The 26,242-nt window shown below is 42.1% G+C and overlaps 1 protein-coding gene across 2 annotated transcripts in view; it reads left to right on the forward strand.

Annotated features, from left to right (window-relative positions):
- The window catches only part of BCR (BCR activator of RhoGEF and GTPase), a 101,302-nt gene that overhangs the window by 16,405 nt on the left and 58,655 nt on the right, over nt 1–26,242 (forward strand). The window contains exons 2-3 of one of the 2 annotated variants that reach the window (XM_059827469.1): nt 8,301–8,321; nt 16,385–16,397. The exons of the other annotated variant lie outside the window; for it this stretch is intronic. Of the exons in view, the coding sequence (XP_059683452.1) occupies nt 8,301–8,321; nt 16,385–16,397 (34 nt within the window). The remainder of the gene's footprint in view (nt 1–8,300; nt 8,322–16,384; nt 16,398–26,242) is intronic. 2 annotated transcript variants of the gene reach the window in all.

Below are 26,242 nucleotides of genomic sequence, written 5' to 3' on the forward strand. Positions count from 1 at the left end.
GCTAAGATTTCATATTATTTTTTATGATGTAATTACTGTAATTAGACGTCTGCAATATTACATTTTACAACTACGTAGTATGTGAATATTTTCCCTTGATGAGTGTTTTTGGGGAAGGGGAGTTTTAGAGGTTTTTGCTAGGCCTTCTTACACTTGTTTGTGAAATATAAAATGTCATTGTTCTGGCCTAATACCGCAACTAAGACTTGTTTCAAATAGCATGATTTGCTTAAGAAGCTTAGTCTAGAACAAGGAAGGGGTGAGGGTCGTCAAGAGAAAATATAGGTAGCTTACAGCATTGAAACAACTTTACAGTTTCTCTTTTCAATTTTATTTAGGATGATTACTTGACTCTCAGATAAGACTTCTATTTTTACCTGTGAGTGCTGGTTCTGCACAGATTTTTTGAGCTCTTCTGACTTAACCCTGCTGAATTCCTGCCTGTATAGCAGCCAGGTACTAGATTTCTGGCTTCCAGCTTCTTTTGCTCTTTCTGTTCTTGTTCAGTCCACAAACATGGAAAAAAATGCCCCACCCTGCTGGCTCATTGTGCCTAGAGCACTCCCTGTATTCCTGAAATAGGATTAATATCTGAGGCAGTTTGAACAACTCAGCAGAGATGGGTCTGGTTCTCTTCTGCCGAACCTCTTTTTAAAATATCTAGTTTCTTCTCTTAGGCCCATGAATCTTGCCTACGTGCTCTACCAGACCTCAGCCCCAAGGTGATTTCCTTATCTTGTATTCATTTAAAGGGCTTTTGCAACAAATGCAACTGTTGTAGAAATCAACCAGTATGTAGAATAATCCTTTTAACAGGTTTATTCTGATACTCTATTGGGTATTTAAGTAGATTTAACTACATCATTTAATATGTCCTTGAAGATGGTTCCAAATGAAACCTGCTGCTGTCAAATTCTGTCATATCTCTGTATGCATACCAAGTGTGCCTGGGAGATGTCAGGCAGTGCTGTAGGCAGTGGGGAGGGATTGCTATTTATAGGGGAAAACTAGGAGTAGCAAACCACTTATGCTGTTTACCATCGTGCTGTTTACAACTTGGTCTTTTAGATAATACTCAGAAAGTCTAGTTGCTCTGCAAGGACTCAGAAGAAGTTATTTCCCTGTTACAAGTGCAAACTCATGTTCTTCTGCCTGCTCTTCTCTTTTCCACCTTACATCTTTGTGTGCAATTGTCTAGTGGCTCACCCCAGGGGCAGCTGTGCTACTGTATGTATCCCTTTAGCTTGTTTTGCTTTGGGATCAAAGGACTGTGTGAAGGCAAATGTCAATTATTAATTCTTGGTTTGAAAATTCCCGAAGTGACACACTTTTTCCCTTTGATTGAAGTAAACAGCAGTCTACTTCTTCCCATCAGCATACTGTGCAGCCCTGTTGTAATGTCTTAGGGTTTGAGTTCTTGCAAACAAGTGCATCCTGCAAAGGGCGGTGTTTGGCAGTGAAATAGTCAGTAAAATGCCTGGGAAAGAACGTTACAACCTTGAGCACAGCCCTTTGGAATGTAGCAGGTTTCTGATAAGGCAAAAATTGGGTGGGTGAACGTTTTTCAGAGTATCAGGCCTGTAGAAAGGAATAGTGTTTAAGATGTTGGGAGTCCTGTCTTTAAAAAAATCTTGGGGTTTGTTTTAAGTATACCGAAATACAGTTTTAATTATATTAAAGTCTGTGTGAAACTTGTGAGTAGGGTCAGCTATTTACTTTTAAAAGGATAACTTGTCATTCTAACATTACAAAGCACTGTTCTGGAGGTTGGCTTTAAAAAATGCATATAAGGATCCTATATATGTCTAGGGAGTGGGGGGAGAAAACTCAGTCTAAGATTTTTCTGCACAGAAGAGGAAGGATGCACACTACTAAGACTGGATTTTTCTTTCCAACTCTTCTCTTGCACTGTTGTAATGATATGGGCTTATCTGCTCTTGGGGTCTGCAGGTGTTTCAGAAACATGGATAAGTTAAACTATCAATAGCCTGTTTATGCAGGGAAACTGAGGCTCTGATAATTCCAAACAAAGTGTCCAAAATCAGGTGCAGATGATAGTTCTGGGATCTCAACCCTGAACTTTTGTTCTTAGTTCTAGAACTTAACCTCTAAGACAGTCTCTACTACATACATCTCATCTGTGAAGTAAGGTGGTAACATCACTGCTAAATAAGCTTTATCCCGGCTCATCTCTGTCTGGTGGTTAGATAAGTATGGTTTAACCTTTGTTTTTACCAGGCCTGCTAGACCCCTGCAGTGGATAGGGCCTAAAGGGAAAAGCTAGTTAAATCCACATAACCATCTTGTCTTTCCATTATTGCTGCCTTTTTGTTGGCTTATTCCACAGTTACTTGAATGATAAAGAACCATACTGGTGGCTTCTTTTCTGTAACCAACCAAACAGCTCTTTTTTAATTACTAATGAATGTAAATGGACTGAAGCTATAGTAGTTTGTGTCTCGTTAGCAGACTCCTTACTAGGAAGCTCTTCTGTCTTTGTCTTTCTCTACAAATGTTTCTATGGCACCTAGCACAGTAGAATTCAGGATTTTTACTTGTGTTCACTTACTACAGTACAAGCGACACTTCTTTTGCCCATAACTGTTGCTAATTGAATGATACTTTGCAATACAGAAGTTGTGTGGCAGGAGAATGTTTTGGGGAAGTCCAGTCTATTCCCCCTGAGTTTGCTTAAGAAATCAACCCAGCCTCTAGCTGGCAACAGTAAAGGAGACAGGAATTAAAAAAATTCCAGTTTTCCTGTGCTACAGGATTGACTTCTAGACTAACTGGCTTTTCTTATTTACATTTCTCCAAAGGCAGATCTGTATGTTGTTTTTTTTTGGGGGGAGTGGGTTGATGTTGGTTTGGTGGGTTTTTTGGTGTGTTTTGGTTGGGGTTTTTTTTTGGTGTGGTGTTTGTTTTTTAACTGCTTGGAAAGGTGCATTTACAGTAAAGGTCATTTGTGTTTCAGATTGACTTACTAACCGGTAAGTTCCTGCCAGAACAGTACTCCCCCTAAATTTTAAAGCCTTCCAGGTAGGTCTCATTAACATTCTCTTGTAAGATCAGTGAGAGAAGCTGGTGTACTTAGCGAAGGAATCCAACTGTATTGTGATTGTGGTATATGGTATACTAGTGAAGCCTAGAAGCTTTCAGAATCTTCTTTGTAGTAGCTTTGCCCAGGTTCTTTCTGTTTGGTGGTCTATTTATGCTCCTTGTATCTGTTTTTTTTTTTTTTCCTATTACTGTTATTTCCAAAGCTCCTTTACTGGGCCCTCTGCTTGTTCTACCTTTTAAGGAGAACTTTAAAATCTGAAGTTGCTAATGCTCTGCATCAGCACCTCCCTAAAACAGGCTTTGTGATGAGTCTGTTTACACTAGTATCAAGAAATAAGGCAGTACTGTTCAAAGGAAAAAGAGATACCCAGCCCTCAGGGAATGTACCATCTGAGTGGAACAGTACCTACACAGCTCTCTTGACTTTCTTGTGAATAACCCTGCAGTGTTAAGCCCTCCTGTGTATGTACCACCTGTTACTCATCATAGGCTTTTAATCATCAGAGTGCACTCCGATGCACAGGCATCAGTGTGATAGACTTCCACAGTCGCACAGTTTGTTAGAGAGGACTAGACTTTGAGCTAGTGTTGGTAGGATTCCTGCCCTTCCTAATGCAATGCGAGAACTTGATTTCTGCATGGCGAAATTTGGTTTTATCTTCATCATTATTCTCTCCTTTGTCCAGCTGTGCAATCTGAGCTGCCAGATACTGAGTCTAGTCGATCTCCTGATCCTTTATGATTTTAGTTGCTTTTTTCCTGACCACTGAGATATGTTCATTTTTTCAGTCCCATAAAGTAAGATTACTTCTGCCCCATGCCTGGGAGCAGAAAGGTATCTTCCTCAGAAGTGGCTGGGGTCATCTCAGATGCTGACTTCCCTCTTTGTTGACAAGAGTTTTTGGTTGTGTTTTTTTTTTTTTTCTCCCTTCTCAGTGTCCTTTACCATTCTAGTTTCTCCTGGTCTCCTCTCTGTACATGCCATCCATGGTTCAGTTTCACATGTGATTAGTTTCCTCTTTGGTGTTGATGTCTCTATCTTGAGCCTAATTAAACCCTAATTGTTTTCTGATACCTGGGTAAGAATCCTTTCTGTGTATGGTTTGCTGCTGCACAAACCCACACTCACTCATTAGACTAGCTTAGCCATATAATTGAGCCATACTCTCAGCAGTCTTCAAAAACCAGATGTATTTTCTTTCTGAGTCTTTGTGTCCCTGTCTCGACATTTTACTTTTTAGTCTTTATTTCCCTCTAGCCCCTAGCCATCATCTGCTGCTAATACAATGCAATTGTCACCTTTGGGGCAGCCCTGCAATGTGACTGGGAGGGAGGAGGGGGGAAGGTTGCAACTGTAGCAGCAGCCTTGTGGAAGATGTGCATTATGTGAATAGGAGCCTGTGAACTGTTGGAGGGGGCTAATGGACTTGGTGGGGATGCTTCTAGCTCCATTTCTGTTAAAATGGTTATTGTTTATCTTTCATAAATAGCACGTCTTTGAGAGTCTCAGGTGACTGATGGGAGTCAGGCTATAGAAAAATGTATGAAGGGAGAGCAGATAGCTACAAGGTATAGGCAGGCGTTTTCCAGAACAAGTTGTTCATGATCCAAAATGGACCAGCCAGAGGGAGAGTAAGTAGCTGTCACAAACCAGGATGAATAGGTTGCTTGTCTGATCCATCCTGAAATGTCTGACCTGTCAAAGCTGTCAGAATCTGGGTATATGCTGGAGGATAAACCATATTTACATAACATCTTGGAGGGTGTGTGAGAAAGGTGTGAGGTTGAGGGGGGGAAGAGGTGACATTTAATCCCTTGCTTACTGAACTGTAAAGGTTTGCTTTGTGTTGGTCTGCTCCCCTGCGCTTCCCTTCTACTTTAATGACTGTGATGAATGACAAATGGAGGCAGAGCAGTGAAAACAGGAAACATAATCCCTCAAAAATAACTGGTGGGAAAGGGAGGGAAGAAACTGTAAAGGAACCCCTGCTTTCATGGGGCAGCCCCACAGAGCAACTAGTGGCTTGTCAAGGAGAAGGAGCTGCTATTCTCTGAGATTACTAGGTCTTGAACTCCTGGTAGGGAGAGGAAGATGTAAAAGTAGGGGAGCTATGGTCTGGCCTGTGTTGTTTTTGTTGTTTGCTTTTGTTTCTTTTTTAAAAGAAGGTTTAGAACCACTTGTCATGTCTTGACTACAGTGTGAGTTTTGGATGGGATGTCATTTATATTCACATATTGTTTATAGGCTGCAGAGGCACTCAGTTTTCTCTGGCTGTGAGAAGCGAGCATTGCTTCTGTATTGTCATTCAGTCATTTGAGAGCAGAAGGGGTGGAGGAGAGACGACTGCATTAGCTCTATCTGTGTAGGGAGAGAGCTATTTAGAGCAGCTAGGGGCTGCTCAGCAGGAGCTGTTTTGCCTCAGACGACTTTTCTCACTTTGCTGCCTCTGGGCCCTAATCATTGATTGCTACTACATAAAAGGGGATGGGAGATTCACAGTTTCGGTGCATGCCAGCAGAGTTACTGTTTGTGTGGGAGTGGACAGAAAGAGTTATGATGGACACAACAAAAGCCTCTCTGCCTGTTGAGCATTTTAGGAGGCATCGCGTTGCTGGTTGGCAAGGTTGCAGGCTCAAGGTTACCACAAAACTAGATGAGTAGCTGTTGGAGCAGTGAAGCGTGCTTACCTAGAACTGGTAAACAGGGTTCTTCTAAAGCATGGTCCAGTCTAGCTTTCCTCAGCTCCTGTCTGCTGATCATGTTACTGGGGTTGGTAAAAGGCAATTTGTCTTCTGACTGCACAGAGTCCCGATGCACTGTAGTACAAAAAAGCCTGAATTGAGTGGGATCCCTTTAGTATGGCATGGTACAGTGGAAGAAGGTGGGACTGTTGAGGGAGAACATGCTTTGCCTCTGTGCACTTCTGTCATCTTCTTGTGGAAGATGATGATTTCCTTTTGTAAATTGGTTTGAACTTCACTTAATGCGAAGGGAGACAAATCCATGCCAGAACTGCCTGTGGGTGTGTCTGAACTCCACCCCATGGCAGCTCTCTTCATTAGGAATGGCCAGCAGCACTACAGAGCTCTGGCTGGGTTCGCTTATTCCAGTTAACTTTGGTTTGGATGCCTTTCCTTAAGCATGCTGCGCATGGTGGCTTTTTTTTTTCCCCGCCCAAAATCTGTATGGATAAGGGACCTCCAGCAGCTCTATAATATCTCCTCTGTAATAGCCAGAGGGAGAAAATAAGTTATATGGATCAATACTTTGAGCCTTTTGTTCCAAACTGGAGCCCATTTTAATGGAAGAAGTGGTCTCATGCCTGTGCATGTGAACCGCTAGGTGAAGTTTGGTGGTCGGTAGTAGCGTGGAATGTGGCAGCGACTTGGATGCTGCAGAGTCTGGGCTCGGATAAGGTGATACAAGAAGGGTAGGTGAAAAATTGGATGACTTGCCCGTTTATTTCCTGTTTTCTTATGACTTCCGTTGGTGGAGTTTGGATCTATAGCAGTGTTTATTTAACTGTAATTAAGTCAGTTTCAGAGAAATTTACCTGTGTATATTTTTAGGAAGCTTCAGCCTATTTCAGCCACTACTTGTATGTTTGTAAACATTGTAAAAGTTTGAGAAATGCCATTTGGGTGGCTCTTGCACTCTGGCCTCTGTGCAGCTCTGCTTCTATTCTTGACTTCCTCAGAGTGCTGCTGCTTATGTATTTGCCCCATCTAACCCCAGTTAACCTAAGAGTTTAGTGCTCAAACTTCTGCCTGGCCTGCCTCTATTAAGTTTGCAAGGGTACATGCAGAAAACAGCTGGTAGACCAGCTGACAGCATTAAAAAACAGAAGGTGCTGTCAAAGCTGAGCTGGTGTTAATTAACTGAGTTGTGCTATAGAGTATAACTCCATACTTAGCTCCAAAATTGCAGGATGAGCCAGTGCCTGAGAGCAGTGTGGTATGTCTACATTTGAGTTTCACTGCTTACTTGAGTTTTAGAAGGATAGTGATTGTTTAGCTAGAGGAACACAAAGAACCAAGGAAGATGCAGAAAAAAATTCAAAAAGGGAACACACATTGTAAATGTTATCTGAGCATGTTATATTGATTCTCCTATTGTCCCTCATGCAGTTACTATGCTAGTTCTGCTTACCATTTTCCCATATGTTTTAAGGACTGAACTTGGAGGACTTGGCTCCAGGGAAAAGTGTAGATTTTCCTGCTGCTTGGATTCACTTGCTGCAGCCACCACCCTCCTAACTTGCTGCATTCGGTTCCAGCTGGGGTCTGCTGAGAGCTTTCACCTATTCAGCTGCTGCTCCCCTTCTGTGGCTTTTTAACTTGCCACTTGTTCTGATCCACCTGTTGCCTGTGGTATGGGAGCCTGTTGCACACCCCATTATGGTATCCACATGCTGGCTGCCTGGCTGTGGGGCAGGACTTGAGATCCTCCAGCAGTGTGCCAGTTCTCACATAGTGCTTGATGGCACTCTTGGTTTGTTCCAGTTGTTGGTCACCTGGATCTTGCCAAAGGCTGGCTGATGGAAGCTGTGGGTTACTGTGGCTGATTAAGATGCTTTCTCAGACAGGCTTTTCTCTTCTCCTTGTCTCAGAAAGGCTGCAGGCAGGCAAGGGTGTACTGTGCTTCACTTCTTTTTTTGAATTCTCCAGACTTAGGTGGACTTGGAATTTCCCCAACATTAAAAATTAGCCCTCAGAATAAATAACTGCAAGCTGAAAGGAAGGAGAGGATGTCAATACATGGGTTTTTGTGTGCTTGTTCCATTGTCTCCCCTGTTTTCTTGAGTCCTTTTTTCCATGCTTGCTGATGCTCTCCCCTGGGTGTGTTAGGGGAGAATTCCCTCCTCCCAGCCCCCACACCTCTCCCCTGCAGCTGCCAAATGAGAGAGGCACAAAAGATGTCTGTCTGCTTGCTTCATGAGCACAGCTGACGGCTCAGCAGTGCTTTAGAAACTTGTGCTGTGCTACAGGTGCTGGGGAGGGGAGGGAGTTGGAGGGGGGGTGTGTGTGAACACTCTGGTGCTGTTTTCTTGGGGACTGGGGGTAATTCTTGAATTTCCATCTGCTGTAGTGAGGAGCAACAGGAAGGGTTCCTCCTGCCACATACACACTATGTATGAAGCCTTTGGATCTTCAGCCCTCTTCTGCCCAGTGTAGCAAGATGGGCTTTCCTCTGCCAGCTACACAGATCTGTTTGTGAAAGAACTGTAGATTGACTTTAGAGTACAAGTGCCATTGTCATCGTTGGTGTGCATGCCTGGAACAAGGGTTATTCCTTTTTTAAGGGAATAATTGTGGGGTCTGGTTTGCTTTTCAAAAGTTCTGTGCTTTGTCTCTGTGGTACTCTGTCACTTCAAAGGGATTAGTGAAGGTAGTTCTGAGCCTTTCATAAGAAACCTACCCTAGAAATACATGTATTTCTAATTACGCATTCTGAACAACGACACTGTGAATTTTTCTACACAAGAAAGTGTATTTCTTCCCAGACAGAAAATATCTTGGAGGCTGCAAGTTCAGCTCTGATTAACAGCCACTTGGATCAGTTTGGAATATGTTGTAAATTAAAAGTGTACAGGCAAACTTTGTTCTTCCATTATTTGTTTAAATAGGAAAGGCTGGAGGGTGGTGAGAAGAAGTAGAGAGGAGTATGGAAGACAGAATACTATTTTTGATTGTGATAGGGATGCCAAAAAGTTCTTTGTGTAAAGCCTGGGGTAAAGGAGCCAATCATCTTTGATAATAGAAAGACTTTCTGTCGGTAGTCCTCGTGTTTAGGTACTGCAGAGAGTGTGCTATCTCCAGTTGCATAGGAGTGAGCTAAGGATAGCGTAAAGTGTGACAGAGAATTTTCTGCTTGTGTTTTAAGAAGAAAACTGTCACTTTGTTACATGAATATAGTTTGGATTTATAAAGCATGAGAAAATTACTGCTTGGACAGACATTCATTGAAAGCTCTGAAGATGAAACAAAACTGAAATTTTCTTTTATTATATTTGGTTTTGCTGATGACCTTTATGCATCATCTGCCAAGAAATTACTAATCAACAGGAACAGAATGATGGCTGGCTGTCCTCACGTGCACAGGCAGTTCTGTAACTTTTGCACATCTGAGGTCAGTGCCACTCAAGATGACAGACAGTAGCTATTACCACAGTTTTCTGGCTTTAATTTAGTTTTGTTTCTCTCTCTCTGGCAAAACATGAGGTGGTTCTTGCATTGGCTTGTTTCTTTCCTTCAGTTTAGTGCTAACCACACCCAGAGTTCAGGCCCCAGCACACTTTACATTCCTGATTCTTTAACTGCTGAAATACTGGCCAGAAAGTGCCAATAAATTTGTTTGGGGGAGTATGGTTTTTCTGCATGAGTTGAAGTATCTGGGAACATACTGTAACCTCGAAAACCTAAATGTGTCATGTACACCTATGAAATCCTGAAAAAGAAGGTTCTTCAAAGCTCTGCCTGGCATATTTGCAGCATTGTCTGTGTAAAACTTGGTGATTTAGAAAAGCCTGGTAGTACCAGCTCTTAAATCCTGTTCATGTCTCGTGTTGATTTGTGTGTGTGAACATAACAGAAATAAACTCCATTTTGCTCAGAAGAAGTTGGTCTGCAGAGTATGACACCATTTATTTAGATCTCATTCCAGAATGTTTTAAAGCTAAATTATTACAACTGAATCAGTGTGTTCCCTTATGATGATGGTTATTTAGGGTTACTCTTTTCATGGGAGACTGTGTCCTCTTTTAGCTGCAAAGCTGGATTTATAAAGGAAAATTAATGGAATAGCTTGATGGAAAATCTGCATCTTTTGGTTTACTTTTGTGTAGCATTTCTTTGTTAGTCCAACCTTACAGCTTAATCAAGGTCAGGGTTCATACTGAAGCTGAAAACTGGTATGAGACAAGGGTGATTTATTAAATGAATTGACTTTGGGAAGGCCTCAGTAACATGATTTGTCTCTGAGCAAGCGGCCAGACTGCTTGTGCTGGTAGAGCAGAGTGATGTTCTCACAGCACTATCCAACTGGACTGGCAAGCTGCGACCTCTCCTGCCAGGAGCTGCTCCTTCCTGCCTTTTGGTGTCCACTCCTCTCTGGGAATGCCGTTCTGCTGTGGTCAGAACTAAGGCTGTAGAAACACCTACATAATTTCTTAATTCCACACGTCAGAGAAGCAGCTTATAAAGCACGTAATGTTGCCACTTTTTTTTTCCTGTAGCAATTTGTAATCTGTGAATATGCGTGGACCTGTCATCGGGTAGGGTTCTTCATTTGAACTGGCATCCATCCTTTTTGGTCTGTGGTGCCTCTGGGGTAATGGTTCTGAAGACAATCTCTTTGCCACCCTCCCAATCTACAGATGTTTACTTAAAGATACTCATAGCTTGTCCTTTGTCCTTTCAGATTGATGCCCTTGTTGTCACTGTAAGGTGGTGTAGAGGGAAAATGGTTTTTATCACTGCAGTAATCCTCTGGCAGCTGGTTCTTCTGGTGGTGAAAAACTACTTCATACTCTCCAGGAGGTTAATGTCTTCAGAATTTGTTGAATAACTGTGTTATGACTGCAGCCGTAATAGGCTATAATTGCAGACAAATGGATGTACAAGTTGGTGGCTGACACCATTTTTGTGCATGCGTAATGTCCTTATCTGTGTTCTCTCAGGTAGCTGTTGCAGTCTGGTATTACTTGCTCTACTGTAGCAATGTTGAGAGGCTCCTTCTCTAGGAAATCTGGTTTTATAATGTTCTAAAAGCAAGACAGATACACTCCTTTACATATGCTATAAAAGATGTAGTTCTGATGTTACAGTTTGCTGTGCACACATTATCAAATGTTTTAAATGTCTTGCAGCGTGTGGGGTTTTTGGTTTTTTTTTTTTTTTTTTTTTGCATCACAACATGCAGAATATTTTGTGGTTCAGCAGTAAGGCCTTTTCTCCTCACTTTTGTGCAGTGCATGAAGTGTGAGTTCCTTTGAAACTCTTGTTTCAGGAAAAGATACACAATCTGATTCATTGACACGCCGATGTTTTCGCATCCTCTATCATCCATACGTCTGTAATGTAAATAAGAGGTCTGACCCTAAAAGTCTTTGGGACCGCATAACTTTTATTCTACTTGCTAAGTATGCAAGACTTGTGTGGACCTGTTTGCTCACCTGGAGCATCACATCTTCCTCTGCCACAACTACCCATGCAAATGTTGTCACAAAGGTGAAAGTTATCCCTACTCGTGGCAAAGTCTGTGCAAAGGCTAATGTATACCTTGTCTTCCAGAGTCAGTGTAAGGAGGCAAGGGCTCCTGCAGAGCTTCATGCAGGCCCTAATTTCCCTAAATATTTAATTGCATGGTGTAGGTTATCCATTGATATGTGTGCAGTGTGGTCTCGCTTATCTGTGTATGCTGCACAGAGTGTACTGCTTGTATAGCCCCTGAGCATACTATGTAACTTGTCAAATCTAAACCAGTTTTCAATGACTTGCCCCAGGGTTACTCCTTTTCCTCGCTGAAGGGTACTTTCCTGCTTATTTTAATTATGAGTGTTTCTTTGTTCTATTTTAAATAAAATACCGTATCTTTTTATTTTTTTTCTAATTTGATAGGCAGTCTTGTAGCACACTGTTGGGGGGCATTGATTAAACAAAATATTTGTATTTGTTTATTTAAGTGCCTTATTTTATGGAAACATTATAAAGAATCAAAATAGGTCAAATGATCTGCAGATCCTAGCTGTGCCTGCTTGTACATACTGAGAGCATCTTGCTTTGTGTGTTTGTATTTCTGGAGGACTGGTTTTGTTGTGTTTTAAATTGGATTATTTCGCAAATTACTTTCTTGTCTCTTAAGGAGCGCCTGCTCCAAAGCGCTGGAGTATTTGACTTTTTAGTGTTTCTTCTAGTGTTTTTAGTGTTTCTTCTAACCATATGTTCTGACATATAGTCCCACTGGCTTCAGTAAAAAGAACTTTCTCAAATGAATTGCAAGGATCTTTTTTTAGTAACAATCTCTTTATATTTCTTTGTCCTGGCCCACAAATATTTCAAACTTTTCATTGGGGGAAAAAACCCGGTTTCTGAGGGAGAGACCAGACCTGTAAATTTCTAAGCCCACAGTAAATATTTCAGTGCATTATGTGTAGGGATCACCTTGGGAGTTCAGATTAGAAGTGTCTCTGAAATGTAGACTATCGGCTGAAGATCAGTGCTGATGAGCATCCACATAGGATTTGATTTAGCAGGAGAAACCAGCTTGGAAGTGGTAGCATACATAAAATCTACATAAAGTACTAGGCAGCATTTTGATGAACAGAGCACATCTGTCCAGTGTGGAAACATTGTCTCAGCTGTTTGACTAAGAATTTCCAAATGTTTGATCGTACAGACTTGTTCTCTTGCATCTCATTTCTGAGACCTTATTTCATCTTAAGTCTAAAGATGGAACTCCAGTTTTATAATGGCAATTGCCATGCTGATAGCTGTCTTTAGGAATGTGGCAACAACTTAAAAGCACCGGAGAATGCAGCACATGAGCGTAAATGAGAAGCACAGTTGCTGAAATGGGTTTAGGAATTCAGTTAATCTGCTTGTGTATTTCTCAAAATGCTGTCTTTTTTTATTCCAAGGGACAAGCTTTTCTCTAGCAAGATCTGCAGGGTGACATGGGTACAAGATATAAAACAAAAGCAAATTTTAAAAGTGCATCTGTTCCAATATAGCTTGAGGTCGTAAGAAATCAAGACTTTACATTGCCTTGCTGTTTGGAGTAGTTTCTCTGCCTGTGGGCAACAGCATAGGCAGTTAAGGTGCACCAAATAACTTTTTACACACCCTTCTTAAATCATACCATTGTATTTTGGGACAAAATAAGAGGGAGGACTTCGGAATTTCCTGGCATTTGTTGAAGCACTAAAACTACAGTATATTTTTAAATCCTCCCCCTCTTCTTTTTTGCTCAGTCTCCTCTTAGACACTTTTAAGTGTTGCTACCAATGCCTTGCTGCAGAGGATGAGATGGCAAAGCTTCCTCGTCTGTTAGACTGTGGTCTTCAAATTCTTTTGTGTTAAAGGTATTTAATGTGGCTAAAGGCTGGCTTAAAAAGCTTTGACAGTATGTGTTGCTCTCCAAAGAATGGTTATGCACATCAGCTATTTGCCCTCAGTTTTGCTAGGGAGGAGAACTAATTTTCTTTCCTGCGGTCTTGTAAGATTTGGTTACTTCCTCAGCCTAAAATAACGTGCCCTGTTGCTTAAACCTTGTTAGTAAGCTGAGACTTGCTGAAGAAGCATTTGCTTATTCCAATACTCAACTTGTCAAGTTTTCAGATTATCCTTGCCTTGTGTTTGCTGGTAGAGACCAGGTGGAAAATAATAAAGCCCCTGTGCTTATCTGTGGTCAGCACTGACTGAAAGGGAGGGCTTATCTCTCCTCCCCATGTGTCCTAGAGGAAGCCAGGCTGAAGCAGTGAATCCCAGTTCTTAACAACAGGAAAAGCCAGAATTTGGAGGGGGTGATTGATTGGAGACAACAAGAAAAGACACCAAATAATTGGGATTGATGTCAAGTGTCTGAAGCTATATTTGTGGTCTGCTGAGGTATGGCAGTGACCCAGTTGCCTTCCCACTGCAAATACAGAGCTCCTGGAGCAGTGGAAGCTACTCAGGCTGAACCAGCAGTCTGGTCATTTGTGCTGGAGGTCAAAGAGCATCATCCTACAGATTTATTTATTTATTGAAATGTCATTCTGTAGACGCATGCATAGCACGTTTCAGCTCAATGTAGACAGTGAGACTCCAGATTGTCTTTATACAGCCTGTGTGTGTGAGTGGAGCGATGGTGGTGGGATATATACAGGAGCTGGCTTAATCTTTGTCTTTGTTAAGCTTCCTCATGTTGCAGTACCTTGACAGCAGATGTGATGATGTATTCCAGAGCATGATTTTAAGAAGAGTGGAGGATGTGTGAGAGAGGGATGCCCTCATACAATGACTTTCCTACCTGTAAGCTCTCAAAATAATCGTAAGTGTTCAAGAAGATGCCAAGTCAATTACTGTATAAGCTTATCTGAAGACTAGCTGCTGGGACTGGCATCCATGAAATCACAGCTGAAGGCAGTGCGTAGGGGTAAAAACTATAAACATTGTGAATTTGTGACTGATGCAGTTTTTTCTCCATGCCCTTGCAGAAGCCTTGGCTAAAAGATTGGTACAGGAAAGGTAGAAGAGGAGTAAAGGACAGCACCAATAAGAATGTGACTGCAAAATAGTGCATTGAGGCTTGGTGATGATGGGAATATATGTAAGATTTTGGGGGTCTTGGATTTATGTAATTCTGAAATTCTGCTGTTGTGTGGGGCGGTGTGTTTTGCTTGTTTCTATAGTAGCTTAAAGGTGTCTAATTTTCCTTGTCTCAGAAAGCTGTTCCTGAGTGATGCTTTGGAATTTCCCCTCTTTGCAATCAAATAATTCGGTCTTTAGCTACATAGACTATCCTAATTCATTTACCAAACCCTCCCTGCTGTGAAAATTGATTTGTTGTGTATATACTTTCTGGCAAGTGGCTAGCATAAGAAAAGTTGAGTTAATGTTGCCTGTAGTAACTGACTTTTGCCCAGAGATCTCCAAATATTTTTTTAAACTTTTAAAGTTCTGAGCATAAGTAGATATTACCTCAGTGTAAAAATGGAGGAAGTCAAGGCATTGCTGGATACTAATCTGATTCTTCCTAGAGTCTAACTGTTCACTTGCTGAACAAAATACCCTGATCTCCTTAGCTGTCATCTTCCTGTCACGTGTCCTGATAGTAATGAATAAAATAATAAATTTAGCATATCTGTACATTTTAGAAAGATAAAAAGTAATGGAAAAACTTGGATGTTGGACAAACAGCAACATTTCTAAAATACTGGGACTTATCCCTATTACATGAAAGGAATTGCTATCCCAGATGGTTAAACATAAAGGGATTAGATATACAGCAGGATTTTGTGCCTTGTATTGTCTTAGTAACCATGGTGCCACGCTGTCAAACCTTGCAAAAGAGTTTCCTAGACACTTTTCCAGTGACTGCTGTGAATCACTGACTGTTTTTTTTTTTTTGTCAGACTTTGTATATATGCAAACCACAGAGAAGTACGAGTTTGTTGTGCCCACTTCTCATGAATAATGAACTGCCCAAGTGATACTGGAAGTAGTGATGGGTTTTGGCAGTTTCCAGAGCAGTCTGATTGCATTCAGAGAGCTGTAATGTTTTAAGCAATCAAATTTAAGTTACTGGAATGTTCCTAATTTCCAGCAGTCCTGGAGGCGTAGAAAGAGTTTTCTGCCTTGAATTTCCTGCATGCCAGGACTTCCTTTCTCCAGCTGTCATTCTCAGAGAAGCCACCTTCTCTTTGCCATCCTGTCTCTTTGGATTGAATTCTCTGTCACCAGCTCTTTTTATTCTTCTTTTTCTCCTCAGTTTTAATTTTTGTTCCTACCCTTGCAGAGAGAAGCTTACCTAAATTAAGCTTTAGTCCTCCTAATTTGCAGCTCTAGCTCACTCACTCAGTGTAAAGCTATTTCCCTGTAAGTTAGTTTTATCCTTTATGGCAGAATTTTGATATAATTCTTGTGTTACCAGGATCAACCATTAACTACTGCCAGGAGAGGCATTAACTCACATGCACATACAATCTATTACACACCTGACATTAGATGTGTTCCCATGTAAGGAGGAAAAAGGTTTCAGTTCCTCTAATGCAGTAAAAATCTCTGTAGCTAGGAATTCCTGACCCTTTGGATGGAATACTGAAGGAGCATTCAGAAATTATTGGGTTTGTTTGCTTGTGCAGAAAAAAGTTGTTTGGGTTTCTGTTTAAAGCAACTGCTTTTTTCTAACTTCTATTTCAAGCCTTTTCTTCAATCTTTTCTTCCATTTCTTCTGGACAGTACTGCAGGATGTCTGTGCTCCATTTCTTGCAAGTAATGACATCCCAAGAAATACCACTTCTTTTTCCATGTGCGAGCTCTTTTTGTCACTGATTGAGATCCTTGCTTTGTAGGATCACTCTCATGGGCTCTGCTATTTAAAGAATGGAAGAGTTTTTGGCATTGGATGCTATTGTGTATAATACTTCTTGTATCTGGCATAAGAACAGAGGGAAAGACTAGCACTGGGAACAGGGAAATAGGTTTGACTAGACCTGTTGTTGTGTTGTAAGTAATTAAATATATAAAATAAGTAGCTGTAGTAGTGGATTATGCTAGTTTTCAGCTACACATGGTGAAACTAAATGGGAACTTCTTACCATTGAAAGAAACTAAGCAGGAGGGGCTTGTCCAAGGTGGTTCCCTTCTTCCCTTTTATTGAACTCAATAACCATGGGCAGTGGAGAGGGAGAGATTTAAAATACCCAACAACTAGATGGGGAGTAACTCCTGACATAAAGGCTTCTATTCATGGCTTCTTCCCCCCACCCCCTTCTTGCTTCCCTTAAATATATATTTTATACACAGTGTTTGGGCCTATTAGTTGAGCTGGTTTTGGTAGGTTCAAAATGGGAATGTGGTGTTCTGGGGCTAGACACTAAACCACAAAACTAGCTGAGCTGATTGCATGGTGCCTAAAGCTTCCTGGCACATGATGCAGCCTTGGCCTCCCATTGTTTGCAGGCCTCCAGATGTGGAGGGCTGTGTACATGACCCACGCTGTTGCATTCTTTGGACCTCAGTAATGTGTGGACAGCATTCAGTAAGAAAAGTGGATTATTAACAGAATTTGAAGGAGGTGAGAATCTTTACTGGATGTGTCCTCTTCAAAGTTCCTTACCAAGCTGCATTGGGCAACCTGCTGTCTTGTAGGCCAGGCATCTTTACAGCTATAGGGTATGGCATTCTTCTTGTTTTACAAAAATACTTGGGACAGTGAAATAGGAATACTCGCATACAAAAACTTTTCCAGCCTTGACTTCTTGGCAGACCTTGTGGTCTAAGCAAGAGAAGTCTGAGGTTCTTGGAGGATAACAGGCAAGAAGAAGCTTTACATCCTGGTCAGAGAGAAGCAATGGGAAGAGGCAAGCCTGTCCTATCTAGAGGGCAGATTAGAGAGAAAATACTGTTATTGGAGAGCGTGACATTTTAATTCTAGACTGTTTATATGCCTGAAAAGTGAGTCTGGGTTTGAATAAGAAATTGTATATCGAGAGGGAAGCTCATTTTGCAATATGGTCCTTCCAAGTTTTTGCTGAGAGGTGGGTTTTAAACACCTGTCTTTCGAACACACAAGCTTTCTTTAATGTCTGTAGTGCACATCGCTCCATGTTCGCCAGTATAAGGCACAGCATGATTGCCTGCGCTTCCATGTACCAGTAGTATCTGCTGGTTGTTTACATGCACCTGGTGAGAAATAGCATCTATCAATAATGTCCTTGTGAGACTAGTTCACGGGATGCCAAGACATGTGACGGTCTGTGGTACACACTGGTTCCACTTGTGCCCTTTGCATGCCCTGGAGTGGAGGAGGGGAGCCTAAGCTCCTGTGTTTAAGCGGTGCTCTGGGGTTAAGCATGATTTGGTGCGCTGCTAGTAGCTGTAGAGTTAATACTGTCATCTGACAAGACCCCCTGTTGCAGTAACTGCTTTCCCCTGATTCTAGAAGGGGGTTCATCCCTAGTGAATGCATGCTGGGTTGTTATGCCTCTGTTACCTAGTGTCTGTGTCATCCCCTGACACCTTCTGCTGGGAGAAGTGCCAGCCTCATGTAAAGAGCCTCCTCTGAGCGTGGCTCATAGCCAGTAATCCCTTTAGAAAAGTCTGTGCACTGTGGGACTGCTGTGCTGCAGATCCTGCCATTACTAAATTTTGCATTTCGCCCTTGGCTTTTTGCCAAGTCCCAAGGGGAACTTGGTTTCCAAGAAGTAGTTACAGAAAAGGAATAGTGGATGCTCTTCGCTAGGCACCTATTGGTCAGTGCTCATCCTTACCTGTAGGAGGGAGGCAGCCTTGGAAGGAGGCTCACATGTTAGGCTCAGATCCTCATAACCAAGACGCAACAGCAGCAGGAATACTTTGTGGTACTCTGTTAATATAGTCCCTTGTGTGAGCACTTCAGGTCCTGAGACTCTCACTTCTCACTGCCTTTGTTCCTGTTACCCTTTGTGCCTCTTTGAGGCAGAAGAGCTGGTGTGCGTGACTTCAAGTTAACTTCAGACTCAGTTTAAATCTCCAGGCTTTGGAAGAGAGACCTGGCAGTTGTGAGGTCCTGTAGTGACTAGTAGAGAATAAGGGTAGTGACTAAGCTTGAGCAACCAACTCCTTTGATTAACATCCAGTTTATATGATGTCCAGGCCATCATACTGCCACCCTTTGACAAGAGTCAGCTGTGCTTTTGTTTTCCCGTTCTTATTCCCCTCACATTTGCCAACATCAGATGCTAATCGTAGGCAGAGGAGAAACTGTACCTAATCTCGCCGTAGAGTTGGACAGAGTGTGGATCCTCATGCTCCTGTTGAAGAAGGGCATACTAATCAAAGGCAAGAGACCCCATCTGCTTGACTGAGAATTGAGTACTTTCAATCTTTGAGAGGTAGTTGCTGGGCACAAGGGTATGCTGGCTTCACCTAGGAAGCTCTCACCTTGCTCACTGAATTCAGCCTTCAGCTTCATGAAAGCTGTATGTTAAGATTCATTAATACACATGGATCATCAGTGCAGGTGCTTATGAAACTCCACATTTTTTCTTGGCTGTTACATTCAGGAGTAATATGCAAAAGGAATGAGTTATGCTTGTTTTGTTTCTCTTCTCCTCTCATTCCCATCTGTTAAAAACAAACCCATAAACAAAAATGAGGCTATTCCATAATTTTTTATCTCTACCAGGCTGCTGTTAAAAGACAGCTTGCCCTTTATAAAATGATCAGTTGGTACTAAGCTCCAGCCCATTTTTAATTTAGGATAGAAGAGGCATGTTTCACTTCCTATAGCTCCTTCTGTGTCTAGCCACTTGTGGTCCACAAGCCCTGTGTTGCTGATGTGAAACTAACAACTTAAACGGTTGTGATTATTAAGAGGAAGAAAGCATCCGAGGATATTTGTCATCTCTTTTGTGTGAACTGTGTTTCTTCATTACTACTTGATGTCGTTCTCTGTGGCATCTTTAACACCTGCTGGTTTTATAGTCTACACTTTTTTGATTGAAAGCTTCTTGGCCGAGGATCTAGGTTAAAATTTGCTCAAATAGCCTGGGTCTAAGCCTTATTTTCATGAATTAATTGGGCTTACGAGGTACCAGTGTGGTCCCAAAAATTCAACCCCATGTCCTGTACCAGTACTACCCTTTTAATTCACCTTCCCAAGATACCTTCCTTCTTTTCTGTTTTTAAAGTTTTTCAGGAGGAGAAATGAGTATTTGGGACAGAAAAGGAGCCTCTTGAAGGTGGTGGTTGTTGTTTTGTGGTAGTGATGTTCTGAACAGGATTTGCATTGCCACATGCACTGGGTGGGTGCATTTTATGAACTATATAAAATCTGTACTGTGGCATGCACCACTCTGAGGAAGTAAAACAAATCCCAGGTTAAGGTTTTTTGTGGGGTTTTTTTGGCCTGTCTTCCATTCTGACCAAACCCTACCCTTGGGGTAGGAACCAGCTTTCCACTTTATGTGAGTGGATACCCTGCTTGGCACATCGGATAGCTAGTCCGACATAGTGACTTACAAGTAGTATTTCTGTCTTTCTGCTGTAGTAATATTGACAGAAATCTTGTTTTGTCCCACTAATTCTTCAGTTAGCTCAAACCTATCAAAGTGTGTGAGTCTGTCAGACAGTGTAGTTGTTGTTTAAAAATGCTGCTGAAAATTAAAGTGAATTATTAGTCCAGGAAACGTAGTGGCATGCAGAGGTTTTGTAGAAAACAGTTACTGTGCTGTTGAACAGTATCTGCTCTGTGCAGCTTGCAGTCTAAAACGTCAGAACTTCTATTTCAGGGCTGTGTCGAATTGCTTGAAGCTTTTTAGGGTTGGACCAAGCATCAACACAGCACGTCTTCCAAGTTTCTGTAAAAGTCCTAGTAAAGCAGTATCTAAATATAGTGCTGATGTACAAGTGTTCCTTTATTTTTCCCTGTTGTGTTTTATTTGCTTCTGATTGTACGTTTATTCCATTTAAAGAGGGTTAGGTTTTTCTCTGAAGTTTTCACTCAAAATATTTGACTGCCTACAAACACGATATGAAAGACAAGAGATTAAAATAAATAAATACATTTCCTATAAAAGAAATGAAGATATGAGGCAGCTAAGCTTTAGAGCAGCCAGCAGGCCACAGCTGTGCTGCATGGAGGAACACAGCCATCCGTCTGGGTGTGTGCTCCTATACTGGCACAAAAATGAGCTGTACATACAGTTTACTCAGTTCAGAGTAAGTATCTGTGCCTGGCTGATCTTTTTCCCTTCCAAAATGGTCCGGTCAAGTCAAAAAACATGGCCTGGATCCTTTCCCTCTGATGGGGGGAGCATAACTGTGAGGATTTCTTCTGTTGTCAAGCAGTGATCCCCTTCCAGGAAGCAGTTTATCCCATCTAAGATTGTTTTGTTTGCTTCCGGACATGCCTCTGGACTATGTAAGGTGTTTAGGTTGACACCATTCCTAAATCAGTTGTTTGGGGATAGGTGGGGTGAAACCAGCTTCCAGTGCAATACAAATTGATGTGAATTTGTATTTCCCTACCTCTGTTAACTTTAATTGAATGAGGCCAAGGAATCATTTAAGTCTCTATTCTTTCTAAGGTGTCTGGTCAAGATGCTGAGACCATATGTGTACTTGTAATGCATTTGGGCATAAAGTTCTGTTATCTCTTGCCCCACACAAAGTTGCTTTTGGAAGCTCCCTGTCCGGCTTGAAGATTTTGGATTTTGTCTCAGAAATGTGAAGTTTTTCTCTTCATAGCTGTAGGTGGCCCTCCTTAGGGCTTCTCTTAGTGGTTCTTGGATTTGTAGATTCTTTTTTCCTGTCAAAATACAGGTTTCAATGTCAGTTCATGCACGGTATCTAATAGCCAGGGTTTCCACAGCCACTATTCAGGTGCCAGTCACAGGCATTTAGGCCTGCTCATTGCTTTGGCTGAGCAGAAGATGCTTTTAAGCCCCTTGTTTGAGTGCTGCAGTGAGCAAAGGGATGAGCAACTCAGTGGTCCCTGACGCAATGGGAGCTGGTTCCGATCACCACCTGCCTGCTGGGAACTGCCCGGGGCTGTTCACGAGCAGTTGATGAGATGGTACTGTTGGTGGTTGATAGCTCATGCAAGACAGCCCCTGTTCCAGTTACTCCCGCTTACTTTCCTTTTTAATGCTTTGTTCTCTAGCAAAATATTGCTTGTGAAGGGAGGAGGGAGGAGATCCCAGGCTATTATCTGCTAAGTAGGTCGTAATTCTGGTAAATAATTGATTTATTTTTTTCATGCTTGAAATCAGAAGCAGGCCTTAAGTGCCAGTGTCAGACCACTGTGATTATCACTCCTTCTGGAATTTCAGTGCTTTACCTTGGGCAATGGTTGTCTGGCTCTTTTGGGAGGGGGATGCCACTGGAATAAAAGGAGAAAGTAAATCTAAAAACCACATGGAAGAAAGTGTTTCTTTTGCTGCTATATTGTTTTTAAATTTTTCTTGCTTTCAACTAGCTCCTCTGGAGTAATCTACTTCTCTAGGTCTGCCTCTGGCTTGTGTTACGCTCTGGACTAGCTGCTCAGACTCTTCTCTTTACCTGTTTTTATTAAGCAATGGAATTTGGAAATGAAAGTGTTAACAGCAGCAAGCACCATCATTGGCTGTGTCTGCTCTGTATATGAGTGTCCCCGCTGTACTGGTTAATGTTTTAAAATCTTACCCTGCTGTGCAGACTGCTCAGTAAGAGTCTGGTGTGGATTCCTTGGGTTCAGCCTGTATTTTGGCACAGCCATATCCTGTTCCTGGACAGTTGGGACAACTGATCAATCGTCTACTGTGGGCGGGGTGTGTGTGTATATATGTATGTGTGTGTGTGTGTACACACACTTGGTGTATATATTTTGTGTTTCTTGACACTTTGTGTCCAGAGTGTTTCCCTAACGAGCTTCCTTCACCACTAGGGAAAGAGAAGACCTTGTGCAGGAAAGTGGGGTGTGGGGACACTGCCCCCCCCCCCCCCCCCAAAAAAAAAACCCCAAAAAACAACAAACCCAAAAAAACCCCAACCCTGTTTATTTTGTGACTTGCCTGGGAATGAGTCCTCACTGTCAACAATCCTTAGCTACATCACCTGCAGTACAGCAATAGTGCAAAGGCTTCTCTAGCGCCTGCAGCAGAGAGAGCTGTTTTCACAAGTAAGTCCTCCTGCTTTGCCCTCTTCTCCTGCACCAGCTGATCTGAATTACAGCTTCTGAGTGCCCTTGAAGTGTGTGTGTGTCAGTCACAGATGTCTGCACACGCAGCTGGGCTCCGATCTTGCCTGGGTCTGTGTGCCTCTGCATACCCACAGCCCTCCTTAAACCATTAGGGAGCCACAAGACCTCAGTTCTTGGCCTTGGTGCAAAGTTACTGAATGAAACTACTTTGTGACTTGCTGGGCACGAGGACCTCTAATCATTTGCTTTGAGAGCTACTGTCTAAGCAGGAGCTCTGCTTTGTATATACAAGTTTGGGTACAGAAGAAAGCTGTTGGGGGACACCATCATCCGCTTTGTTGCGTCTTAGTTGGGACTGGTGTGGGCCTGTTTTCCTTTGGATGAAATTCATTGGCATTTTAGTGCTTTCCCTTGACATGGCTTCAAAATCACTTGTTGGCTCATTCATGCTGTGGGATGGCAGGGCTTAATGAAATGGTGGTGTAACACATCTGTGTTACCAAAATAAGCTCCTTCTTATCCCATATTTTAATAAAATCTGAACAGCAATGAATCAGTCAATGATGCTGAAGTGTGAAACGGCATTGTCGGTGTCTGATGGAGTATACCATGAGCTCAGACTGAGAGGTCTTTCCTCTCATCTGCTCTTCAGCTTCTCTGAGAACTCTGACTGGCACCACTGTGCTGCTTGTTCTTGAATCATGTTTTTCTAAATTTATCCTTCATGATCATAATAATTAGAGGAGGTCTTCCACTTCTAAAAGCAAATTCAACAAAAGAAGCACGCAGTTTGGAGGGAAAGGTGGTATGGTATGTCAGGTGGGAACTTACTAGCCCAGAACAAACCTTGACATGTGACCCCAACTACCTTCATCTTATCTAGTAGTTTTAAGGGAAAAGAAATAGGGAGTAGATGGTGTTTATTAATGCTGGTAGGGAGCTGTGTTCTACCTTCAGCATCTTTAATTTAAAAAAAAAAAAATTCTATAACTACCTTCCCATGGTTATGAATGACACAAAACTGTTGGTTTTTCTTCTCCAGCCAGATGACAGGAAGACACTGAGCTTGGGCAGCAGCTGTGTTCAGAAAAGGTTGTTAGTGGTGTAGGCAGAGCCATCTGCCTAGCAAGGCATTTAGTTTGGGTTGCTTGTTCTAGGCCAAGATGGTAAATCAATAGCTTATTTTTTTACAGTGTGACAAGTAAGATGTCAATGGCTACATTTACATGTAAACAGGAAAATGGTGGCTGGCTTTATTGGCTTCTTAGTGTCCTAGCTGCACTAGTGAGAAAACAAAACAGTATGGGGGGGGGGGGAAAAAGCCAAAGCGACTCATCCTGAAAGAGGTTGAAGATCCAGAAGCAGAACAGTATTCTTATCAGGCACGTTTACTGTTTTAGGTTTGGTTTTTTTTAATAGACTTTAATACCCCCTGCTGCCTAGGTCTGGTCCTCCCTTCCCTTCTCACAAACCTTGTCAGTTCAGTTAAACTCTTGTTTTAACAGGCACTTTCCTCTCTGCATGGCAGGACTTTTGGTCTGCTCTAGTTAAATACAGGAAATGGAATATATACGTTGTGGGGTTTTTTGTTAACAGATCATGCTGTGGGAATTGGTCCATTTTGTTCTACTTCTCTGGAGATTCCTGTTGCCAAATGTTGTCTGAAGTGGCTGCAAAACTCTGAGACAACTGAGAAGAACAAAATAGTAAACAGTATGCTGATCATGGTTGGAATTTTCATCCATTCACCTGACAAATGATAGAGCCACACTAGGTATGAGAGAAGCAGCCCCCCCAATGTAGTTAGTACATGCAGTTTCCTTTTAGGCTTTGTTACTAGATTTCTTTTTAGAAATGAAACCAAGGCTGTAGTTTGAGCACAGCAGTAGTGCTGACCTGAACAGTCACATTTGCTCCATCCCACCTCTGTGCTCAGTTATGCTGGTGCATTGCGTGGAGATGATCAGTGAAATGGAATAGGGAACTGCTCTGGCTTATAAAATAACACTCTTGCCAGTTATTTTTAGCTTAGCCGGCTCCTGCTGTGGTTTACTATGCTCCCTGCAAATGTGCCTGTTACGGGACAGTGGAGGAGACATGGACAGGAACCTATGAAGAGCGTGGAGACTGCTTGAATCCTAAAACTTTAGCTCTCCTAATGCAGCCCCTGTTTTTGTTGGGAAACGGGCTGACTTCTAGGTTCTTCTCCTTACAGCTGTGTGTGGTTCATTGTTGTTTACTTGTTTGGTTTGGGGTTTTTGGTTTTTTTTTTTTTTAACTTTATTTTTCATGGAAACCTTTCCTCTATTTCAGTCAGCTTGCATCTCAGACCTAGTCAGTGCTAAAGCTTCTGGTGCCTTTGGTGCAAAGCCACACGTACTTACGGATGTATCTGCCTGTCCATGTATTTTTATACTGAAAAAAGTCCTTAATTCTGAATGACCAGGCCTAAAATTTACTTTCTGCCTGTTAGAATTGCAGTGAATGAGAACAGCTAAACTTGGTGCACAGTCCTGAGTAAGGAATGGAAAAGAAAACTAGAAAGGCATTCCAGTTTGCTCTGGGATTTACTTTGCCAAGGACATCCAGTGGCCTCACTGCCAACATGAACTGAACATGGAAACCTTTCCAGCTTGCCTGGGAAAACACAGAACAGGAGAGGAATCTAAAGACATAGGCCCTGGATGGAAACAGATTCACTTTCTGTTCTTTCCAAGGCAGGAGTCTGAGAGGTATTCATCTATATTATGGGGTGTTACATTGTACCATATGACTTAGTGGTAAACATTTAGGAGAAACAGTAAAAAAAGAAAAAAAGGCAACAGGAGTTTCACTGTTATGCGCCCTGGCCTGCCCTGTGGTTTAAGTATTTTCACATTCTTCCTTGAATGGATGGTACCTATGTAATTCGGGCCCAACCAGAATTTCTCTGTCTTTACCTGTTGGCAGTATATTTGCAGCCAGTCATGCTGGGAACATACCTCATTCGTGTGTGCGTGTGTTTACTCACTGATGTTTGGGGCTCTAAGTGACAGTAATCAAGCCTTTTAAGTGCTTTGGAGGGCATGTAGCAGCCAGTAGGACATAGGCGTTGTCAGCTGTCATACAGAAATGTTAAAGTCTTGCCTTCTGCAGTAACTGTCCGTAACCTTCTTTCTCAAAGTTAGTTACAACAGCATGCTTGTAGTATATCCTAAAATTTACAAATTGCTGTGGAGACACCCTATGTTTGAAAGGCCACATCTTCTAAATGTGTAACCTGTTTTCCTCCTAATCACAGCTGTTATCATCAGTTTGTGGTTTGCAATGGTTGTGCTTCCCTCCCAGTTTGATTGAAACTGATCTGAGTTTCAGATGTCTTAGAGAGATGGGAATTTAGACCTCTGCTATTCTTCCCTTGCCGACCTCTGTGGCATGCACTGTGTCAAAGCCTGACTGAATGTAATGTGTGGATGACAGCTTGGTCTATACTCCACAATTGCTAAGCCGGAGCTATCTGAAGCAAAGATGAGCAGTGGGGAAGTTGTGCTGGCTGGCAGAAGGGAAATCTTTGGCATTTGCATGCTACAGTGCAGTCTTGTCTGGTAAAAGATGGACTCTCCTGGATGATCAGGTTAGCTTCCTGAATTTTTCTCTCATGATAATGACTCTCTCAGTAGCCTTAGTAAGCAGTTCTTTCTGTCCTGTGTGAGGATGCCTTAGGCTTTCCTGAGGTGGAGAATGGTCTCAGTAGTCCCAGCTTTCACATCATGGCTGGATCATGGAACCTCACTCTGTATGGGTAATTAGATCTGTGTGAATGTTAAATCTGTCCCC

This window comes from Gavia stellata, chromosome 21, assembly GCF_030936135.1.
Source record: "Gavia stellata isolate bGavSte3 chromosome 21, bGavSte3.hap2, whole genome shotgun sequence".
NCBI classification, from domain to species: domain Eukaryota; kingdom Metazoa; phylum Chordata; class Aves; order Gaviiformes; family Gaviidae; genus Gavia; species Gavia stellata.